Source organism: Sabethes cyaneus, chromosome 2 (assembly GCF_943734655.1).
Source record: "Sabethes cyaneus chromosome 2, idSabCyanKW18_F2, whole genome shotgun sequence".
In the NCBI taxonomy this organism is placed as follows: Eukaryota; Metazoa; Arthropoda; class Insecta; order Diptera; family Culicidae; genus Sabethes; species Sabethes cyaneus.
Genome location: NC_071354.1, coordinates 218,254,583 through 218,273,572, shown reverse-complemented (window position 1 = coordinate 218,273,572; position 18,990 = coordinate 218,254,583). Strand labels below are relative to the sequence as shown.

At 37.7% G+C, this 18,990-nt stretch overlaps 1 protein-coding gene across 1 annotated transcript in view; it reads left to right on the top strand.

Annotated features, from left to right (window-relative positions):
• LOC128738390 (semaphorin-2A) overlaps positions 1-18,990 on the top strand; it is a 195,322-nt gene that overhangs the window by 102,266 nt on the left and 74,066 nt on the right. Inside the window, exon 4 of the mRNA XM_053833474.1 lies at positions 16,952-17,003. Coding sequence (XP_053689449.1) covers positions 16,952-17,003 — 52 coding nt within the window. The remainder of the gene's footprint in view (positions 1-16,951; positions 17,004-18,990) is intronic.

Below are 18,990 nucleotides of genomic sequence, written 5' to 3'. Positions count from 1 at the left end.
GTTTTCAAGAGAAGTTTTTAGAAAAAAATAATTCAGATATTACAGTTCAATCTTTCCTAAAGCCTTATTCGTTACTTACGCCAGGCATTTTACTACTGTTTACCCATTGATGTTATAGGTAGAACTATTGCCCACCATAGGCACTCAGGACGCAATATTTCACTTGCGAACAGTCTACCTTCCGTAAATTAAATTTGGTTTCATTTGGTTTTCTCTTCACTTATATTTATCCTTTAGGCGTCTAGACTTGATCTCTTTGTTTACCCTTCTCGCTATGACCGTCTGTGGTCTGATAATGCACGTCAGCAGGCTTCCATCCGCTCAAGTTGACCACAATTGAATTATAATCGAATAAAAAGAAAACCTTTGTCTTCACGCAATAAATTTCCTGCCGAAGTCAGTTCCGTGGAAAATTGATTTATATTGCAAATAGCTCTTCCAATCATCAACTGAGTTATGTAACTTTATTTTATAAAATATTTCCAAATGGATTTTTTTCCTGAAGATAACTCAATTCCATTAGATGGTAGCTTTCTTTGTCCGGCATCTCGATCTGCAGGAGAATAATACAATTGGCGTTGCTCGTTTGGATCCAAAGGAAAGTGATTCCTCGAATTTTGAATCCAAACATTGATCTAAACTTAAAGCATCGGTCATATGCCGTCGTTAATCGTTAGTTCTTCACCTAGAACTAAACTTTTGTAATACCCATTTCGATACCATAGAGCTTCAATTCGAACTTAATTTTCATGCATTTCAACATATTCTCAAATATATATGAATATTAATATTATACTAAGTGATTGTTACTCACTTAGTAGTACTAATAATTTGATCAATCATTATGTGATATTAAAACGGAAATTAGCAGCTAAAGTTAAAATGACCCACTGCTTCGCGTTTTAGTCTGGTGTACTGATCTTCCACCGCCTCGAATGTTCTGCCGACAGCATCCACGTCGTCGGCATTGCAGATAAATTAACTGGATTTATAGTAAATCGTGCCCCGCATTTCGATCGCCGCTTGTTTTATAACACCTTCAAGCGCAATGTTGAATAGCAGGCAAGAAAAACCATCTCCTTGTCGGATTCCCCTGCGAGATTCGAATGGGTCCGGCAATCCACCCGAGATTCTCGCATCGAAGCCATGATAAGTCTAGTATGCTAAACCGGAAAGCCGTTTTCGTCCAAAATTTTCCATAGCTCTTGTCGGTTTACGCTATCATATGCGGCTTTGAAATCGATGAACAGGTGATAGGTGGGGACTCGGAATTCGCGGCACTTCTGGAGGATCTGCCGCATGGTGAAGATTTGGTCCATTGTAGACCGACCCTCCATGAAACCGGCCTGGTAACTTCCCACAAATCTGTTGGCTGTTGGTGATAGTCGATGAAAGATGACTTGGGACAGCACTTTGTAGGCGGCATTCAGGATAGCGATCGCTCGGTAGGTCTCACAATCCAGCTTATCGCCTCCTTTGTAGATAGGGCAGTTAACCCCGTCTTTCCACTCCTTCGGTAGTCGTTCCGTATCCCAAATCTTGACAATCAGTTAATTCGTTCTGTTAGTTGACGCAGTTAACTCATTTATCGTAAAATAATAATGGCTATTGCAAGGACAACTCCGGACTTCCGGAATACAGCTAATATTTTTTTTATATTATCCCTCTGATGTGCTAGTTTTTTTCTCATTTTACATGTTTTTTTTTAAATTACGCACGAAGTAATTGTGTTAAATTACGCCAAAAAATAAATTAATGTATTAGAATTGATAAATTTGAGTATAATAAGTAGATATGAGTATATTTTAACTTAAAAAAAACTAGCAAGAACTTATAAGGGTTAAATTAAGATTTCCACCGAGTTCGCGGCGTTGTGCACCGGAGGGTTAATTTTTTTTTTTTTTTGAGAAAGTGAGGCACGTAGCTTGCCAGTGATGATATCGTAATATTATTTATCCCTTAAATTGTTTATCTAAATTTAATCAACAGCGCTATTGCTTCCTTGCCGATTTCACAATCACTTCCCATAGTCCTCCGAAATCGGGTGACCTTTCATACTTACATTTGAACGAAAGTTCGTCTTCAGTGCAACTACTAACGACGACCTCCTTATCAACTGTGATGACACAAACCTTTTAACCGCAGCTTGTCGAAACATCTGCCCAAAAATTTTATGATGCGCTCGTATCTACAGATAGCATAGCATAGCATAGACAGCCCTACGCACCATGGGTGGCTGATATGGTGTACCCGTAAGTACACCATACACCTGGCCATGTTCTTACGATTGTAGAAATGGGCACGTTAGTTGAGCACCTACTTTACGAGCATGCGTAACAACTATCGCAATCTTCATAGGTGTTCATGTACCCAGAAATATACGAAATGAATATAATATGAATATATAAAAATAACATGAAGTGGAGCATATATGAGCAAAAATAGAACAATCTCACCAGTTATCCGTGTAATGAAATATAATTGCGTCTTTTGAGTTTGCATCAGTGCACCTAATATCCAATAATTAATTTAATTCTTCATTCTGATACCCATGCGCATCATTTAAACTTGTCACGGCCAAAGTTTTCACTGTACAGTAGGAGGTGCTTGATGAGCTAGAACTAAACAAATTATTAGAATGATATATTAGACTTACCTGGTCGTGTGGCTTAGCCGTCTGCCCAACCAGTTCGCAGTTTTTAAATCAGGCAGCCGGGAACCACGCAGCATCTCGCCCCCTAGCTTACTATAGCTACTCAATAGAGCATTACCGGGTATGGCCGCGTGAAGGCGCTAAGTAGGGGCTTGAAATGGCAAGAGCTATGTTGATCGCTGTCTTGTTTGCCTTCCCCATTTCATACCCATGATGCGCTCGTATCTACAGATTTTCATAAAATCACAATAGAAATATGACGAAAATAGTATGAAAATATGACAAAAGCACGAAACAAAAATAACCACAAAAAAAATGCGATAAAACGTCGTTAAAAAATCAACAACACAGAAAACATGTATACAGACAAAGAAAAGATAGCAAAATAAATCAATAAAGTTTTGGTTTGGTTCTTTGGCAACGAAAAAATGGCAAAAAATCGATAAAAAGGCAACAACAAAAACCGTGAAACGACGACAAACGTCGATGAAAATATCTTCTTCTTATACATATATAAAAGTGAGCATGAGTATGTTTGTATGTTTGTATGTATGTTTTATCATAACTCAAGAACGCCTTGACCGATTTCCACCAAACTTGGCACACGTGTTCCTTGATATAAGGGAATCAGCACTGGGGGGTTGATAAGAGGAGAGGGCGGTTCGCAACAGGGGGGAGGCCATAACTCCGAAACAGATGGACGGTTCTTCATCAAACTTGGCACACATGTTCCTTGACATTAGGGTATCAGCACTGGGAAGCTGATAAAAGGGGGAATCTCTAACAAGGGATGGGGGGGGAGATGAAAATAATCAAAAGAGGTTGCATTTCTCTTGCATTTAAATCGATTGCAGTTGTACAACTGATTTTGAGAAAAAAGGGGGGTTCCACCGAGGATATGGTAAATAAACCTTTGTTTCGTTTCCATTACAGTGATTTTCGTTGAGCAAACCGATGCATAATTTGCTACGTGACAGAAGGGGGAGCTGACTAGCAAGGAAACCGACATGTAGGAGGACGAGGAATGTGATTTTGAATGTATCCCAAGCAACAACGTGAGTTTTATTGTACTCTTATGGTGGTTTTCATGACCAATTTTGGTCTTAAATACCATTATAAGAGTGTAATAAAACTCAAATTGTTACTTGGGATGTTCCGCCATTGCTCCGGAACTTCTGGACTGTTCTTCACCAAACGTCGTTTGTCATTTTGTAAAAGAATCAGCACCGGTGGGTTGACAAAAGAAGGAGACGGTCTCTCATAATGGGAGAGAAACGCTCAAATGGGTAAAGCGGTGCATTTCTCTTGCATTTGGAACGATAGCAGTTGTACAAGTTGTTTTATTTCTGGAAGGGGGAATAGGGTGGCCATTAAAAAGGCAAAAATTCAAAAACGTAAAAAGGCTTCGTGTCAATTTATAGAGATTACCGAGAAGAAGACAGATTTATAAGTGGTTGGGGGACAATGTGAGCGAAACAGATAAAGAGTGTAGACAAATTCAAATGAAAAAGAGGTTGTTTCTTGTCTTGCTTTATGAGAGTTTTTGTTACAAAAACAGATGTACAAGTGACTGAGTGACAAAGGGTCCCTGAGTGAGATCGGGCAATCAGCTAGTAGCAAAAAATTAAGAAAAAAACAAGCAAATGATGACGAAAAGACGCCAAAAGACCAACAAAAAGATGACAAAAACAGCAAAACCTAGCCGAAATGACACAACATTCTAAAAGCAGAGGCCAAAAATACGAATGAAAAGAAGGCAAAAAGGACCACGAAAAGACAACAAAAACACAACAGAGAGATGACAAATGATGACGAAAAGGTATCGAAAAGACAGCAAGAAAATGTAAAAAGACGTCAAAATAACAATTAAAAGACAGCGAAAAGACACCGAAAGATGATGAAAATATGACAAAAAAGTGATGAGTAATGAAAAGGCAATAAATATAGTACAAAAAATCAAAATACGACGATAGCGAAAAGATAGCGAAAAAATACCAAAGAAGCCCCAAAAACTGAGAAAAAAGACATCAAAATTCACGAAAATACTAAATATATGAAGAAAAGGGGTACCTCGATTAAAAGATAGCTATTTGATAAAAAGCGGCTGTCGATTTTCCCTTAAATGGTTCGAAACAGTAGACCCCCTTTCGTCATGAGACCCGATAAAAAAGTAGAATCTTTAGCAAACCTTGACATCTACAGTAATGTTCCGATTTTATCAGCCCCATGTTGAATTTGGGCTGACAAAATGGGGATACTGACAAAATCGGGAAATTTTTTTCAAAATTCAAGACTTGCAATATCGAAGACTTCTACTAAAAATTAAAATTTTAACCCTCAATTGGTCAACCGAAGGCTCAATGAACCTTTTTTGGTGCGCATTAGCTTTGAGCGGGAAAAATTGGTTTCAGGATTATCAAACCTTTGGAAGAGTTTCTTAAAATTAAAATTTCTGTCGTCCAGCGGAATTAAAATTTTGATTAATCCCCCTAAAAGTGCAATAAAAAAATTATTTTTCTTCAGTTTTAATATAACACATTGATGTGTTTTACAAAGTTTTACAGCATATTATTACAAGAAATGTTGCTGAAGACAGTAACCTTCTATCTCTTTGGCAACGATAGAAAAATCCTATTTCTCATAAATGAAAAATCGTTAAAATCAGTTTTTCTATTTTAGCTGTTTTGTAGTTGTTGTATGACTTTTTCTTGTTTTACAAAGTTATACAGATAGCAAAAATACACAATATTGCTGAATATAGTACACCTCTATCTTTGCTTGTTCAGGAACTATTAAACTTTTACTATAAAAATACCCTAGTTTTGACCCCGAATAATCGCTAGATGGCATCATTTTATTCAAAAAGTCTCCCCAGCGAATCGGAATAGTTTCAAGCAGGCTGAAAAGTTCTATAAATCATATCTAAAAGCACAAAAGTTAAACAAAATTTATACGCTGACAAAAACGGGATAAAAAGCTGATAAAATCGGGGGTAGATAAAATCGGGAGCTGACAAAATCGGAATGTTACTGTATATCCTGCGATATTTCCTAAATTTGCAATGGAGCAACTAACAAATAGTATGGTTCTACAAAGAAGAAAAACAGGGCTTGCAAAAGCAGTGAAATTTTTTTATTGCATTTCATGAAAAAATCACCGTTTTCGCAATGAACCCACCAACTCAATTGCATTTTAGTACCACCATTGGAAAGCTAAGAATGTTATAAGAAACTATCATAAAATTAGGTGTGCATTGGCGTTAACTAAGTGAAACAACCAATTGTCTATAAGCAAGGTTCACAATTCTCATGCAGCATTAAATCTTGCTACAGTAAGGCTGTGCGAAATTTCGTGTTTACCGAAATTTAACGAAATCGTACGAGATTTACCTTAGATGTTATGGTAGGTCACCATTAAACTATAATTCAATTTATGGTTGATATCATTTGGTTTCGTTAGCTTTCGGTAAAGACGAAATTTCGCGAAATCTCGCTCAGCCTTATGCTACAGAAAATTTATTGTTTATTGAAGTAATTCTACTGCACAAAGAAAATAATGAATGCTTCGTAAAGCATTTAAAATTAAAATTAAAATTAAATTTAAAATTGGTGCGCTCGTGACAAATAAGGCAATTTTATGATAAAATCTAATATGGCGGCCCAATCCAAGAATCTGGACCAAGATGGTTGCAGATTTGTTTTTTACTTTTACTTTTTAAGCGCTATGCTTCCTTTTTACAAATGAAAGGGATTTTTGAAATGTGTTTACGTTCAAAACGTTAAAAAAAAACGTTTTTGACACCCGAATAATCGAGTCCAACCTGTATTCTCAAATTAACAACTAAACACACACATTGTGCTAGACGCATTGATTAAAATAATAATCTGTAGAAATTTGAGAGCATTTGCTGAAACTGAGGGTGCGTAGAATTAGGAACCATGCGCAAAATTAGAAGCGCCTAGTCTTGATTTTTCACAAATTCTGCAGTCCCAAATTTCTATCATGGATTGTAAACCAGCATGTGATAGTTGCTTATGATGATGTTTTACTAGGAGTTTTGTTAGCGTACATTAATGCAGTAATATAATGTCCAGTAGGTTCCAATTGTAATTGATGAACATTTGATGATGTTCGATGAAGGAAACCCTGTAATTATCACTGTGTTGACCTCTCTGCACGGCAGCACAATGCCGAAAGAAATAAAATTTGTCACTTTCAGTCGCAATTCTCGGCCGGGTTCTGGTATCTGGTAATATTTCAGTTCCGTATTACTTTATTTGGTCGGCGTTAAATCAGACCGGACCAAGTCGCAAAATTAAAAAAAAAAAGAGTTAATGACAGCAAACGATCAAGAAATTTCTAAGCTACATTTTGCTCGAATCAGACTACATAAATATTGCAAACAACCAGAGTTATGAGATGATTTTGAACGATTAACAGCTTTAAACCATACAGAGCAGCAAACTTTGAACGCGTTTTTCTCGAAATCAGAGTTTTGTCACTGGGTTCGGTCTGACTTAACACCGACCAATTTGACCTTTAAAGTGCCGTATCCTGAGGAAGAATGGTATGGAAAATTAACCATCAAAGGCATTTTAATGAAATTTTGATGAGCCTTTTTATTTGAATGAATAAAGGATTGGCAATAAAATGGAGACGCATGATATACTACTTCTTTTAAATTACAAGAAAACAAAGTAATACAACAAGTGAGACAAAATAAAAAGAAAAAGTTTTTACCGCTTTTTGGTCATTGTGTGAAATTCTACTTCTGTTTCGTGCTAGAAGCGCTAACACTCATATTTAAGCCAATTTAATGGAAATTACAAAAATTTTAAAAATAGTGTGCAATGTCCCAATGGCATGCCGAGGTCCAGAAGACCTAAATCTAATATTACCTGCTGAAACAGAAAACTTTGTTGTAAAGTAGTTAATCTCTAACATTGTTTATATCTTCTTCATGGTCAGTGTAATCCAACATTTTCAAGTCGTGCATAATTGACGATGTTGTGCAATAGTAGCTATCTACGAAACCAAAAACTAAGGACGATCGTTTCATTTTTCCTACCTAGCAGCACTTCGCTTTATCTCATCTCTATTTGATCCGCGCTTTATCCTATCAACTTCGAAATTGCTCTTCCGAACATCACATCCTGCAAAACAATTTGGAACCAGCAAACCCGCTCGTAAAACACGACCGCGGCAGTTGATTAACCCGGGTCCAATACTGCCACGAAACGGCAGCCTGCAGCAGCAGCAGCACCAGCGATGCAACCACGCCACTAGCGCCAGACAATTAAATTTAATGCAATCAATTGTCGGAGGTTGCAATATTACTGCACGGAACGTGATGCACTTGAAATTTCGTTTCGTTTCATTTTTTTTCCTCTGCTTTCTGCTTTGGGCAAATAATCCACGAGTCGGAATGCTGCTGCTGCTGGAGCTCAGCTACGGATTCCGGGTGTGGAGCAATCCAGTACGTGTCTTCCGGACGTCTAAGTAGAACCCCCCCGCCCCGGCCCGGTTTCTGGACGGTGAAGGCGAAAATAAAGAGAATTTATTGCACAGAAAACAGCAACAATTACAACCGATCCCGCGCGCGATGTGACGGCTGTTTTGGTGCACATCGACTGGCGAAATCGGTGGCGTTCCGGCCGTCCAGAATTAGGAGTATCCTAGCTAAGGCTGGCAGGTTGTTTAAGCTGCTTTCGGATCCTGACCACGTTCCCGGTACGAGTCTGCCGAAACACACGACTAGCGCTTAATTTCTCGAATTCGTAGGAAATTTTGCTCAAGTGGTCATAAATCTCTTTTCGGACGACTTCGTCTGGGGCATTTTGTTTAGTTTCGTTTTCACGTACGGCAGATTAACACAGTGTAATAAAAGTTTTGTGCATTTTTGATGACTTTTTGCTACTGTTTATCGATGTGAGCTGATCGGTTCTGATCGGCAGCAGTTGTTTAGTGTTTCCATTTATTCATGATCAAATATAATAAAAACCAAAAAATTATTATATTTGTCTAAAAATTCACGAAACGGTTGTAATTGTTGCTGTTTTTATTTCTTTAAAAAATACCTATTAAATTGAATAATTAAAAGACTGCTTATGGATTCGTCTCTTCCACTTCGGCAACCCTCATCCAATATTCAACTGTTGCACAAATTAAGTCGAAACAGTTAAAAATAAGTCCAGTCATAGTCACCGGAATGGAAACGTACCGTACCATCGACCAGCAAAAAACAAAACAAAAAAAAAAGAAATAACCTTCATGATGAACTCGACCGAAAGCATGCGAAGTCCAATCCCGTTTTTTTTATTTGATTACTGTCTTTCTGCCATTTTCCCGGTACGGATAAAAGTTTTCGGACAGCTGCCTCCGAATTTGACGGTCATTGGTTGTGAACAGGACCGTTTCCCCGAACGGAGTGTGTGTTCGTGGTGTGACCTGCTGCTGCTGTTGCTGTCGACATGTTGAAAATCATTAGCCATTTTGGTTCGGTGAATTACCCTCCGGATCGTTTGTTACCGCTGCCTGTTAAATTATTTAACCAATGCCGTACGGTGTCGGAATGCTGAATGTCCTGATTTCGTTCGTGTAGAGTTAGTGTGCGGAAGAAAAAAAAGAAACTTTAAAATAAAAAGATCTCAGGGTTGCTGCTGACAGGACTGCTGAGCTGCTTGACTCTAGGTTAAACGCCCTCCGGACAAATCTGGACGAAACTATCCGAAGTTGTTATACGGTTGGCTGCCTTCGACTTTCCCCTAGACCAGTTTTGTACAACCATCAATTAACTTTGCCAGATTTATCATCTTGAGAAATCGGAAACTTCCTTCCGGTTCATCTTGAGCTCGACGTTCGTTCTGGCTTTCAGCGAAAACAATCATCCAATCATGACAAAGCCATCCATTAGACAAGAGAGTGAAAAGTCAGTCAGTTGTGAAATAAATGATGCAAATTATGAAGACCCCATTTAGAATACCCCAACGCACACACACACACGCAACTTGCAGTATATGTGGGTTTATCCAAAGGCTTTCAGCAAAATGATGAAATAACTCGTTCCAATTATTGGCGGGCGGCCGCACGCCTTGATGTGGGTTCCTACTGCCAGCTCGGAATGCATGATTTGAATCGCGCACTGACAAATCAATTGATAAGAAACGAATGATATTTCCATCTTCACTTTGCCACGGCCAGCTGTTGGCGCGGCATCCGCCAGTGGCAGAATTTATTTGTGAAAATAGCGGAAAATTCAATTATTTGTTTGCTCGAGTTGAAGTCCTTCGAGGCGATGGATTACGAGCGGCGCCGGCGAGAGGGAGCGACGCGCGGCGGCAACTGAAGGCGAAAGTCGAAACACAAAATTTATGGCATTTTCCGATTTGTGAACATAAATTTTCTTTTTCCCTAGTTAGATTGTTGCTGGTGGTATCCGCGACGCACCCCACCATAAGCGGGAGGCTTTGCACCAACGAAAGCTTCCGCACGAATGTGTGGGAAGAGCATTTTATGTATTCAGAAGCTAATCGACTGTAAAACATATTTTAATTCACTCAGTTGGAACTTTCTTTTTCTCGGGCCGGTTCGCATTTCCCCAATGCTTTTCGATTGAAATGGGACCCAATCTGTGTTTGTCAAAAATCGACTGCTGCCGACGCTTGGTTATGGCATCATCGGTGCCACGGCCTTTACGCGCCGTTGTCTGCTGGGCCGTAAGCAAGTCCTTTGTTCCGTGTCCTGCTTCTTCGGGTTTTATTATCTTCGTGTTTACACACCCCAATTGGCAGAAATAAATTGATTCGGTTCCAGTTTGCTGCCCATTCACCCATTCCAGCGTAGAATTTTGCGCTTCCTTCCGTTCCGTTCCGGGATGGGAAGCTCAGCGACAAACACTCCATCGATCGAAGCTGGAGCTCCCTTGCCAGGCTACCAGGCAGGCATGATTCATCACAATAGATGGAAGATGATTTTTTGGCGCATTCTGCTTGATTTTGTTTAAATAGGATCGAAATTCGTTCACCGAGATTCGTTGACCAAATACATTAGACAGCGCCATCCAACCGTGACCGACCGCTGCTGCTGCGCTATACTGAGATGCTGCAAATTACTGACGCATTACCCGGAACAAACGAAAGCAGCAGCAAAAGCTTTTAGTGCAAGTAAACTGCACAAGAGATTGTTTTCCATGGTGCTGACCAGAACAGTGCCAATCATTGCCGGTCAGCGAGGATTTATGGTACCTTCTCTGTTTCCAATGGCAGTGAGAGTGGAAATTTTCCGCACTTTGGGAAGTTTGTAGAGCACAATGAAATTACAGTTGTTTTGGCCGTGAACGGTCAAAAAGTTATGTGAACTTTAATCTGACAAATTTTCTCAATTTTATTTATTATTATTACACAGTAACACGACGTTCAAAAACTGGCATTTTCTAGTTTTTGGAGGTCAATATTAACGAACTCTCTAGTTATTTTCGTTTAAGAAAATAATTACGAACAGAGGGCTCAGGTTTCTACCTTGCGGAATTTTAAAACAAGTACAGAAGTAGTTCGAACCAGTAGAATCAAAATTGACACATCTACTCGCACGCACAGAAACCTCTACAGTTTATACACATTCGTTTCGCATTTGGTGGGGTTCTATATGTGCTCTATGTTCTGTCTAACCTACTAGAGAGAGCTGAATATTAGAACATTTTCGGTTTTGAAGCGATTTCGGATATTTTTCCGATGCAAACAAATCGCACATGCGTGTATCAGTGAAATTCGAGAAGAAAAGTTGGCAGTATGAAAGGCCTTTCTATCATATGCTCTACTGGATATATTCAGTTTCTCCAGTAGACACACCGTTGAATGCGCGATAGAGCTATACGTAAAATCCCTACTGCTTCTCTAGGTAGAAGGTAGAGTGGTAGAGCAGCAAAAGTGCCTTATATTGTACACTCAGCCAATACAGTCTCTATGCTTTACGCTTTTTACACTACCAAAATAGCTCTATAGAGGACACCTGGCTTAAGAAAAATACCTTTAAAAATTTACGCGAATTTTAAAGCTGCAAATTTTATTTTATTCGTCATTGTGCTGTCGTGCAGAGAGGTGCTTAACATAGTGATGATCGCTAGTTTCCTTTTGTCAAACAGCAGCAGTCGCACTCGCCAGTTGCAATTAAAAACTGTGAAAATTATATTCATTTATTTAAAAGTAGGACATTGTGATGCACGTTGCATTCCTCTCAAGAAATATCAACAGAACACTAGGAATTGTACTGAGCGACACCACTAAACTTCGTGATTCCCTTTTATCATACGTCACTGGTGATTACAAACAGAATGATGTGATCGACATTGGTATCGTGAAACTAATCTTTTGATAAATCCGAGCAAAACTATTGATTTATTTGAGCATTTATCCAAATTATTTCCGGTACTTATGTCATGTGATGTGAATTTGATATCTGTGCTTGGGAAGTACGCCAGAGTGCAAAACTACCCCTTTTATTCAACCGATTTTATCTTTATACATTGAATTTAGTCCAATTTAATGTCCAGAAAGTGAAACCTCACAGAAAAGTGAGATGGTTTTTTCGTTTTGTGAGATGCAATTATTTATTCGGAATTGTTGTCTTGTGCGGAAATAGGGTTGAAGGGATATTTGTGCATGTGAAGTAACGCAGCAATTCTCAAAGTGAGGAAAATCAGCGACTGTCTTATCCGAGAATAGTTTTTAAGCACTTCATTTGCTGCTTTGCGTCGGTTAGTTGCTTGCAATTCTTTAAATTGTTTCAATTATATTTATGTCAAGTATGTAAATAGCTGTAAAGTAGAATATCGAAAAGAACTAGTAAGGTGCAGAGGACGTTAGCTAATTGATATTTTAACTGGCTGTCCACATGTTAGTTGTATGTTAATTATACTTCAAATCAATCTATCAATATGAATGGTGCTATCAACAATTTCGTGGAAATTAATGAATGCGAATCAGTGTTGTAAATGATAACCCAGAATAGTTATTTATTTTTTCGGTTTAACCGTAGCTGTAAACAAGCTCCTTAAGAAAGCTAAATTCGTCAACTGCATACCAGTTACAAGCCAGTTACTTGAAGCTGACTAGCGCTACAAGTCTTGCAAAAATTGGCAAAATGAAAATCATCACCAATCATTAGAAAATGTATAATTGTCGTCCGATGTTGTAACTGGTAATGGAACTACAAACTCTAAAAAACTAATTTATTTGAATTGAATTATCAATTATTGTCGAATTGTACCCGTAGTTCTTCGTGAACCCCTCATTCGTTCCTCTAGGTACAGACCTCTATACTTTTCATAGTTTCTCAGACAACTCTTAAACCCAGGACCTTAAACCTCGCAGGACAAATATTTGGCATGAAAATGAAAATGATTTCTTGAAAAAGCTTTAAAAATAAAAGCCAAACGTCGGAGAGTAACTAAAAATTTGTTACGATTTTGGTTTGACTACATACGCCATTTCCCAAAAAAGCTACAAATGAAAATAAATATTATGAGCAATTACAGAACAATATCATTTTGAAAAAGTTTTTCGCAAAATTACCCATGGTGGTGGAAAACTCCAAAAAATTGTTGAAAAAAACATGTCAGAAAGTGAAGTACAGTGAAAGTACATGAAGTTTGGACAATTAAAAACGAACAAATAATGAAGAACACACAGAGAATGAGGAATGAAGAATGAAGAATGAAGAATGAAGAATGAAGAATGAAGAATGAAGAATGAAGAATGAAGAATGAAGAATGAAGAATGAAGAATGAAGAATGAAGAATGAAGAATGAAGAATGAAGAATGAAGAATGAAGAATGAAGAATGAAGAATGAAGAATGAAGAATGAAGAATGAAGAATGAAGAATGAAGAATGAAGAATGAAGAATGAAGAATGAAGAATGAAGAATGAAGAATGAAGAATGAAGAATGAAGAATGAAGAATGAAGAATGAAGAATGAAGAATGAAGAATGAAGAATGAAGAATGAAGAATGAAGAATGAAGAATGAAGAATGAAGAATGAAGAATGAAGAATGAAGAATGAAGAATGAAGAATGAAGAATGAAGAATGAAGAATGAAGAATGAAGAATGAAGAATGAAGAATGAAGAATGAAGAATGAAGAATGAAGAATGAAGAATGAAGAATGAAGAATGAAGAATGAAGAATGAAGAATGAAGAATGAAGAATGAAGAATGAAGAATGGATAATGGATAATGAGAAAAAAATGAGAAAATATATTGTTACAAGAGAAAAAACACAAAATCGAGAACAAACGATGGTGAAAGAGAAAATAAGAATAAATAATAGAGTAAAACCATTTGAAGGTTGTAACGTAAAAGTAGATTTGAAAATGAATAAATTATGCTTATTGAAGGATTAGGACGGATGAATGGAAATTGGAAAATAAGCTTTATAAAACTGAAATTGAAGATTGAACCACAGAGATTAAAAAATCATAGAGATGATTAAAAAATAAAACATGAAGATTGACGAATGTAGCAATTAATAAATACAGAAAGATAACGAACAAAACAAACATGAAAACAGATTGACTAGAATTTCTTTCTTGATCTTATCGACAGAAGTGCATCTTTGCTAAGGTCTGCAGGCTTCCTCAGTATCTGTTTCATTTTCTCCTTCTTTTTCCTTTTTTCTTCAAGTGTGTTCTTTTCACTATCTACAAAATGCTATAAAGTGAATATAACGAAACGAATAATGAAAATTAAAGAAAATTAAAGGACGGAAATGAAAATGGAAGAACAAAACGAAGAAACAAGAAACAAGAAACAAGAAACAAGTAACAAGAAACAAGAAACAAGAAACAAGAAACAAGAAACAAGAAACAAGAAACAAGAAACAAGAAACAAGAAACAAGAAACAAGAAACAAGAAACAAGAAACAAGAAACAAGAAACAAGAAACAAGAAACAAGAAACAAGAAACAAGAAACAAGAAACAAGAAACAAGAAACAAGAAACAAGAAACAAGAAACAAGAAACAAGAAACAAGAAACAAGAAACAAGAAACAAGAAACAAGAAACAAGAAACAAGAAACAAGAAACAAGAAACAAGAAACAAGAAACAAGAAACAAGAAACAAGAAACAAGAAACAAGAAACAAGAAACAAGAAACAAGAAACAAGAAACAAGAAACAAGAAACAAGAAACAAGAAACAAGAAACAAGAAACAAGAAACAAGAAACAAGAAACAAGAAACAAGAAACAAGAAACAAGAAACAAGAAACAAGAAACAAGAAACAAGAAACTAGAAACAAGAAACAAGAAACAAGAAACAAGAAACAAGAAACAAGAAACAAGAAACAAGAAACAAGAAACAAGAAACAAGAAACAAGAAACAAGAAACAAGAAACAAGAAACAAGAAACAAGAAACAAGAAACAAGAAACAAGAAACAAGAAACAAGAAACAAGAAACAAGAAACAAGAAACAAGAAACAAGAAACAAGAAACAAGAAACAAGAAACAAGAAACAAGAAACAAGAAACAAGAAACAAGAAACAAGAAACAAGAAACAAGAAACAAGAAACAAGAAACAAGAAACAAGAAACAAGAAACAAGAAACAAGAAACAAGAAACAAGAAACAAGAAACAGCAGAAAGCAAGAAAGCAGAAAGCAGAAAGCAGAAAGCAGAAAGCAGAAAGCAGAAAGCAGAAAGCAGAAAGCAGAAAGCAGAAAGCAGAAAACAGAAAGCAGAAAGCAGAAAGCAGAAAGCAGAAAGCAGAAAGCAGAAAGCAGAAAGCAGAAAGCAGAAATCAGAAATCAGAAAGCAGAAAGCAGAAAGCAGAAAGCAGAAAGAAAGCAGAAAGCAGAAAGCAGAGAGTAGAAAGCAAAAAACAGGAAACAAGAAATCAAAATTGAAATTAATAAAATAAGAAATAAATGTTGACACTCAATAAGCGAAATATCAGAAAATAAAATCAAAAGCCGAGCATCAATACCAAAAAATCCTGTACCAAAAATTGGAAATCAGCAAACAAAATTCAAAAATCAAGAAACAAAATAAGAGAAAAATAGTATTCATAGGGCAGATATCAAACATTGGCATTATAAAGTCAGAAATTAAAAGTCTGAGGTTGAATAATGAAAATTCGGAAACATCAACCAAAATTCGAATTTAATAATCAATCAAATTGAAAATCAACAATGAAAATCATAAATCGAGTATTTAAAGCGATAGAGTAAGGAGGGGGAAGAGTACGATGGGGGTAAAAGTGCGATTCAATGATTTCTTAGTGCAGATTCCGATTAAATTGACTACAGTGGCATGGACGGATGACTACTTTGACAGCTTGAATCTGTCATAAACATTTGTTGTTTACGAAGCATGGCTGTTGAGTTGTATGTAAATATTATTTTATAGCGGTTTTGATGTAATATTTCGCTATACGGAAAATACGATATGAACAGGAGGATAATACTAGTTGAAAAATGCAGCAGTGTTTTACATCATTCGCATATCTCTTCTGAAAATCCGGTACAAAGAATTTACAAAATATATTTCGCTTTTCCATAATTTGGTCAAACCCAGTTAAGCGCCTAGGGGGCAAAAGTGCGATTCACGGACGGGGCAAAAGTTCGATTCATGATCGAGGTAAAAATACATAGGTAATTATATACAGTTTTAGGCACTATATTAGAGTTACTAGAAATGGAAGATCTGCTGTGTGCTCTGCATCTGCTGGTCGAAGGAAAACACTGTTTATCCGCTGGCGAAACAAGAAAAAAACGTTTGGTAAAGTTTCGATCTGACGGAGGCTGCAACACGCCAGCGAAAAATAGCAAAGGTGCAAATTGAGAATATTCCTTACCGAAACATATCGCAGATTGAAGATGTTACGGTTTTGTTAGCTACTGCTGTGGTAATTTCATGGATTCAAGCTTCGCACTTTTGCCCCGCTAGTGAGTTAAAAACTCTCCACCGAGTCTATAGAAAAAGTGGGCGCATGGTTGTTTGCACAGTTATACAAATTAATTCTAGTGAAACATGACTTATCGAACAAATTGTTTCGAATTTACCTTCCAACAAGAAAAATTTAAATAAAATTTAGCTCCGATGAAGATTTAGTAACTATATTGATGCCAATTATTCAGTTATTTTATTTAGATTTTAATTAGTCTTAAGCATCCTTACCTCTGCCGTAATAATATATAACCATCAAGTTTTGTATTGTTATTAGGTCATATCTTTGACCAAATCTCTCTCACAAAAACAAATACATAGTTACGAAAAATCATCTAACAAATCGTTTTCCTCCTCTCCTTTCAGGGACCGAGTCTTCAGGTTGAATCTGAAAAACATAAGCATGACATCTTGCGAGGTAAGTACAGCGCATTTAACGGACATCCAATCTCAATAGAATTGTACCCCCTCTAAACACAACAACGCCGCAGTAAGTTCACAAGCACTGTCAGCCATCATCGCCGCAAAACGGTCGGAAAAGCAATTCCCGGGCCAGGGATCTTCCGAACTGTGCAGCTCCACCTGCTGCGCTGCAGCATCGAAATAACATCTCTATTCAACATTTCCCTTTTTCGTTCCGTCTCGTCTATCCCCAAAACGAACTTGATTGACTGACTGACTGACTGGCTGACTAGCTCCTCCAAGCTCCACAAGTTTAAATCATCGAATCCATTTCGGACTGTGGTCGAACGATTCGGATTCGGTGATTTTATTGACCAACAACAATCGAGGATATAAGGCACTCCACTCCACTGTGTTTTCAGTGTGGCAGTCGATTCTGCTGATTTCCCCTGTTGATATGTCAGAGATTCGATACATTCTGAGTCCCGTGCCCGAGCTTGAGAGCATATGTATTTATTTTTTCCTATTTTGCGGCATGTTGATCGCTATTTTCACTCGTATATCGAAACGTTACTTGCTGTATCTGGAAAACATGAAGAGAGTGTGAAGTTTACACGCATGAAGTGCGCTAAATAGAAGATAAGTCCCGGATTTGATATTGCGAAACAGCTATCTTTGCTCCAATTGAATGGCGAAAGCTGAATTTTTCTTTTTCGATTTATACTTGGAATAGGATGGGAGGAGTCCTAATAGCACTCAGAACCAGCGTGTTATATGTTATGTTCTGCTGATGCCTAGACGGTTTTGGATTGCGGAAGAAAATCATATTCACTGTGCCCGAGCCGTAACTCGTAAGGGCGACACATCTTATGTTGCAGTGCGGTGTTAAATTGATTACGAGTGCTTATGCTTGACTGAGTGCCGATTTTTGGTGCGAGGCAGTTGAAGTTCATTGCTGTGGAAATGGGAAAGATAACATCTTATCCTATGAATACCGAACAGAGGACAGTAAACGATTCGGAGGGTCGTGATTTGAAACCTTAAGAGCTCGTGTCGGTGGAAAATGTTTGTTGATCGAAATTTTCTCGATAAAATCATAGACCCTGGTATGGTTCTTGAACAAATTACGTTCATTGTGATACAAGTTCCATACAAGGGGACATGCCAGTCGTCATCTGATTAAACATTAAATTTTTCCTAGCCTAAGCCCCAAGCATAAGTTTACAAAACTTCCCATCTAGGATTGCACCCTATTGACGTCTTCATTTAGAGCAAACTAACCAAAATTTAAAGCTTAATGAAACATAAATTATCCATTGTTTTTGTGTGACTTTAAAAGCTGATATTACTGTGTTTGTTTTCGTTCGTTACATCAAAAAGTATAATGAAAAGAAATCACGGCCAACCACGGGCTCGGGACGCACGTCGGGCAAGGCCTTGTGTGCGGGGGAGTTGAGCGAAAAAAAGGCACATCAAGCCATAAATACCAATTTCAAAATCCCCAAAAATCGGCCGCTTCAGTTCCGACGGAGTAACCCCTCGCCGCGTGGACCGGCCGGCGACTGGCGACGTCAGTGGCTTTGGCTTGACGCTCTTCCAAGGGGCGGTGCAAATATTTGAATCATCTTTTATTTATGAAATGCGTCTTCCGCTGTAATATATGTGATTTAGTCCTTTTTGCTTTCATCTCCGGCGAGCAAAAGCCGATTCGCTACTATTTGCTTAGCGTATGATTTCCATGCTTTGGATGGTAAATACGATTTGTGTTGGGGGCGGTACAATAGCATGTTTTCTTTGGATCACAAGCCCAGACGCCGACGTTAAACCGGCGGCGATGCGATGGCGGTCCAATCGCCGGAAGGCGCCTTTATTCTCTCGGCATGTGTTGTTACGCAGTGAGGTTTGTCCGAGTCGAGCGATTTTCAGCAAACCCACAGCACAAAAAAAAAGTGATTGAAAAGAACGCAGAAATGCTTCGATACCGAAGTACACTGTGTATAGCT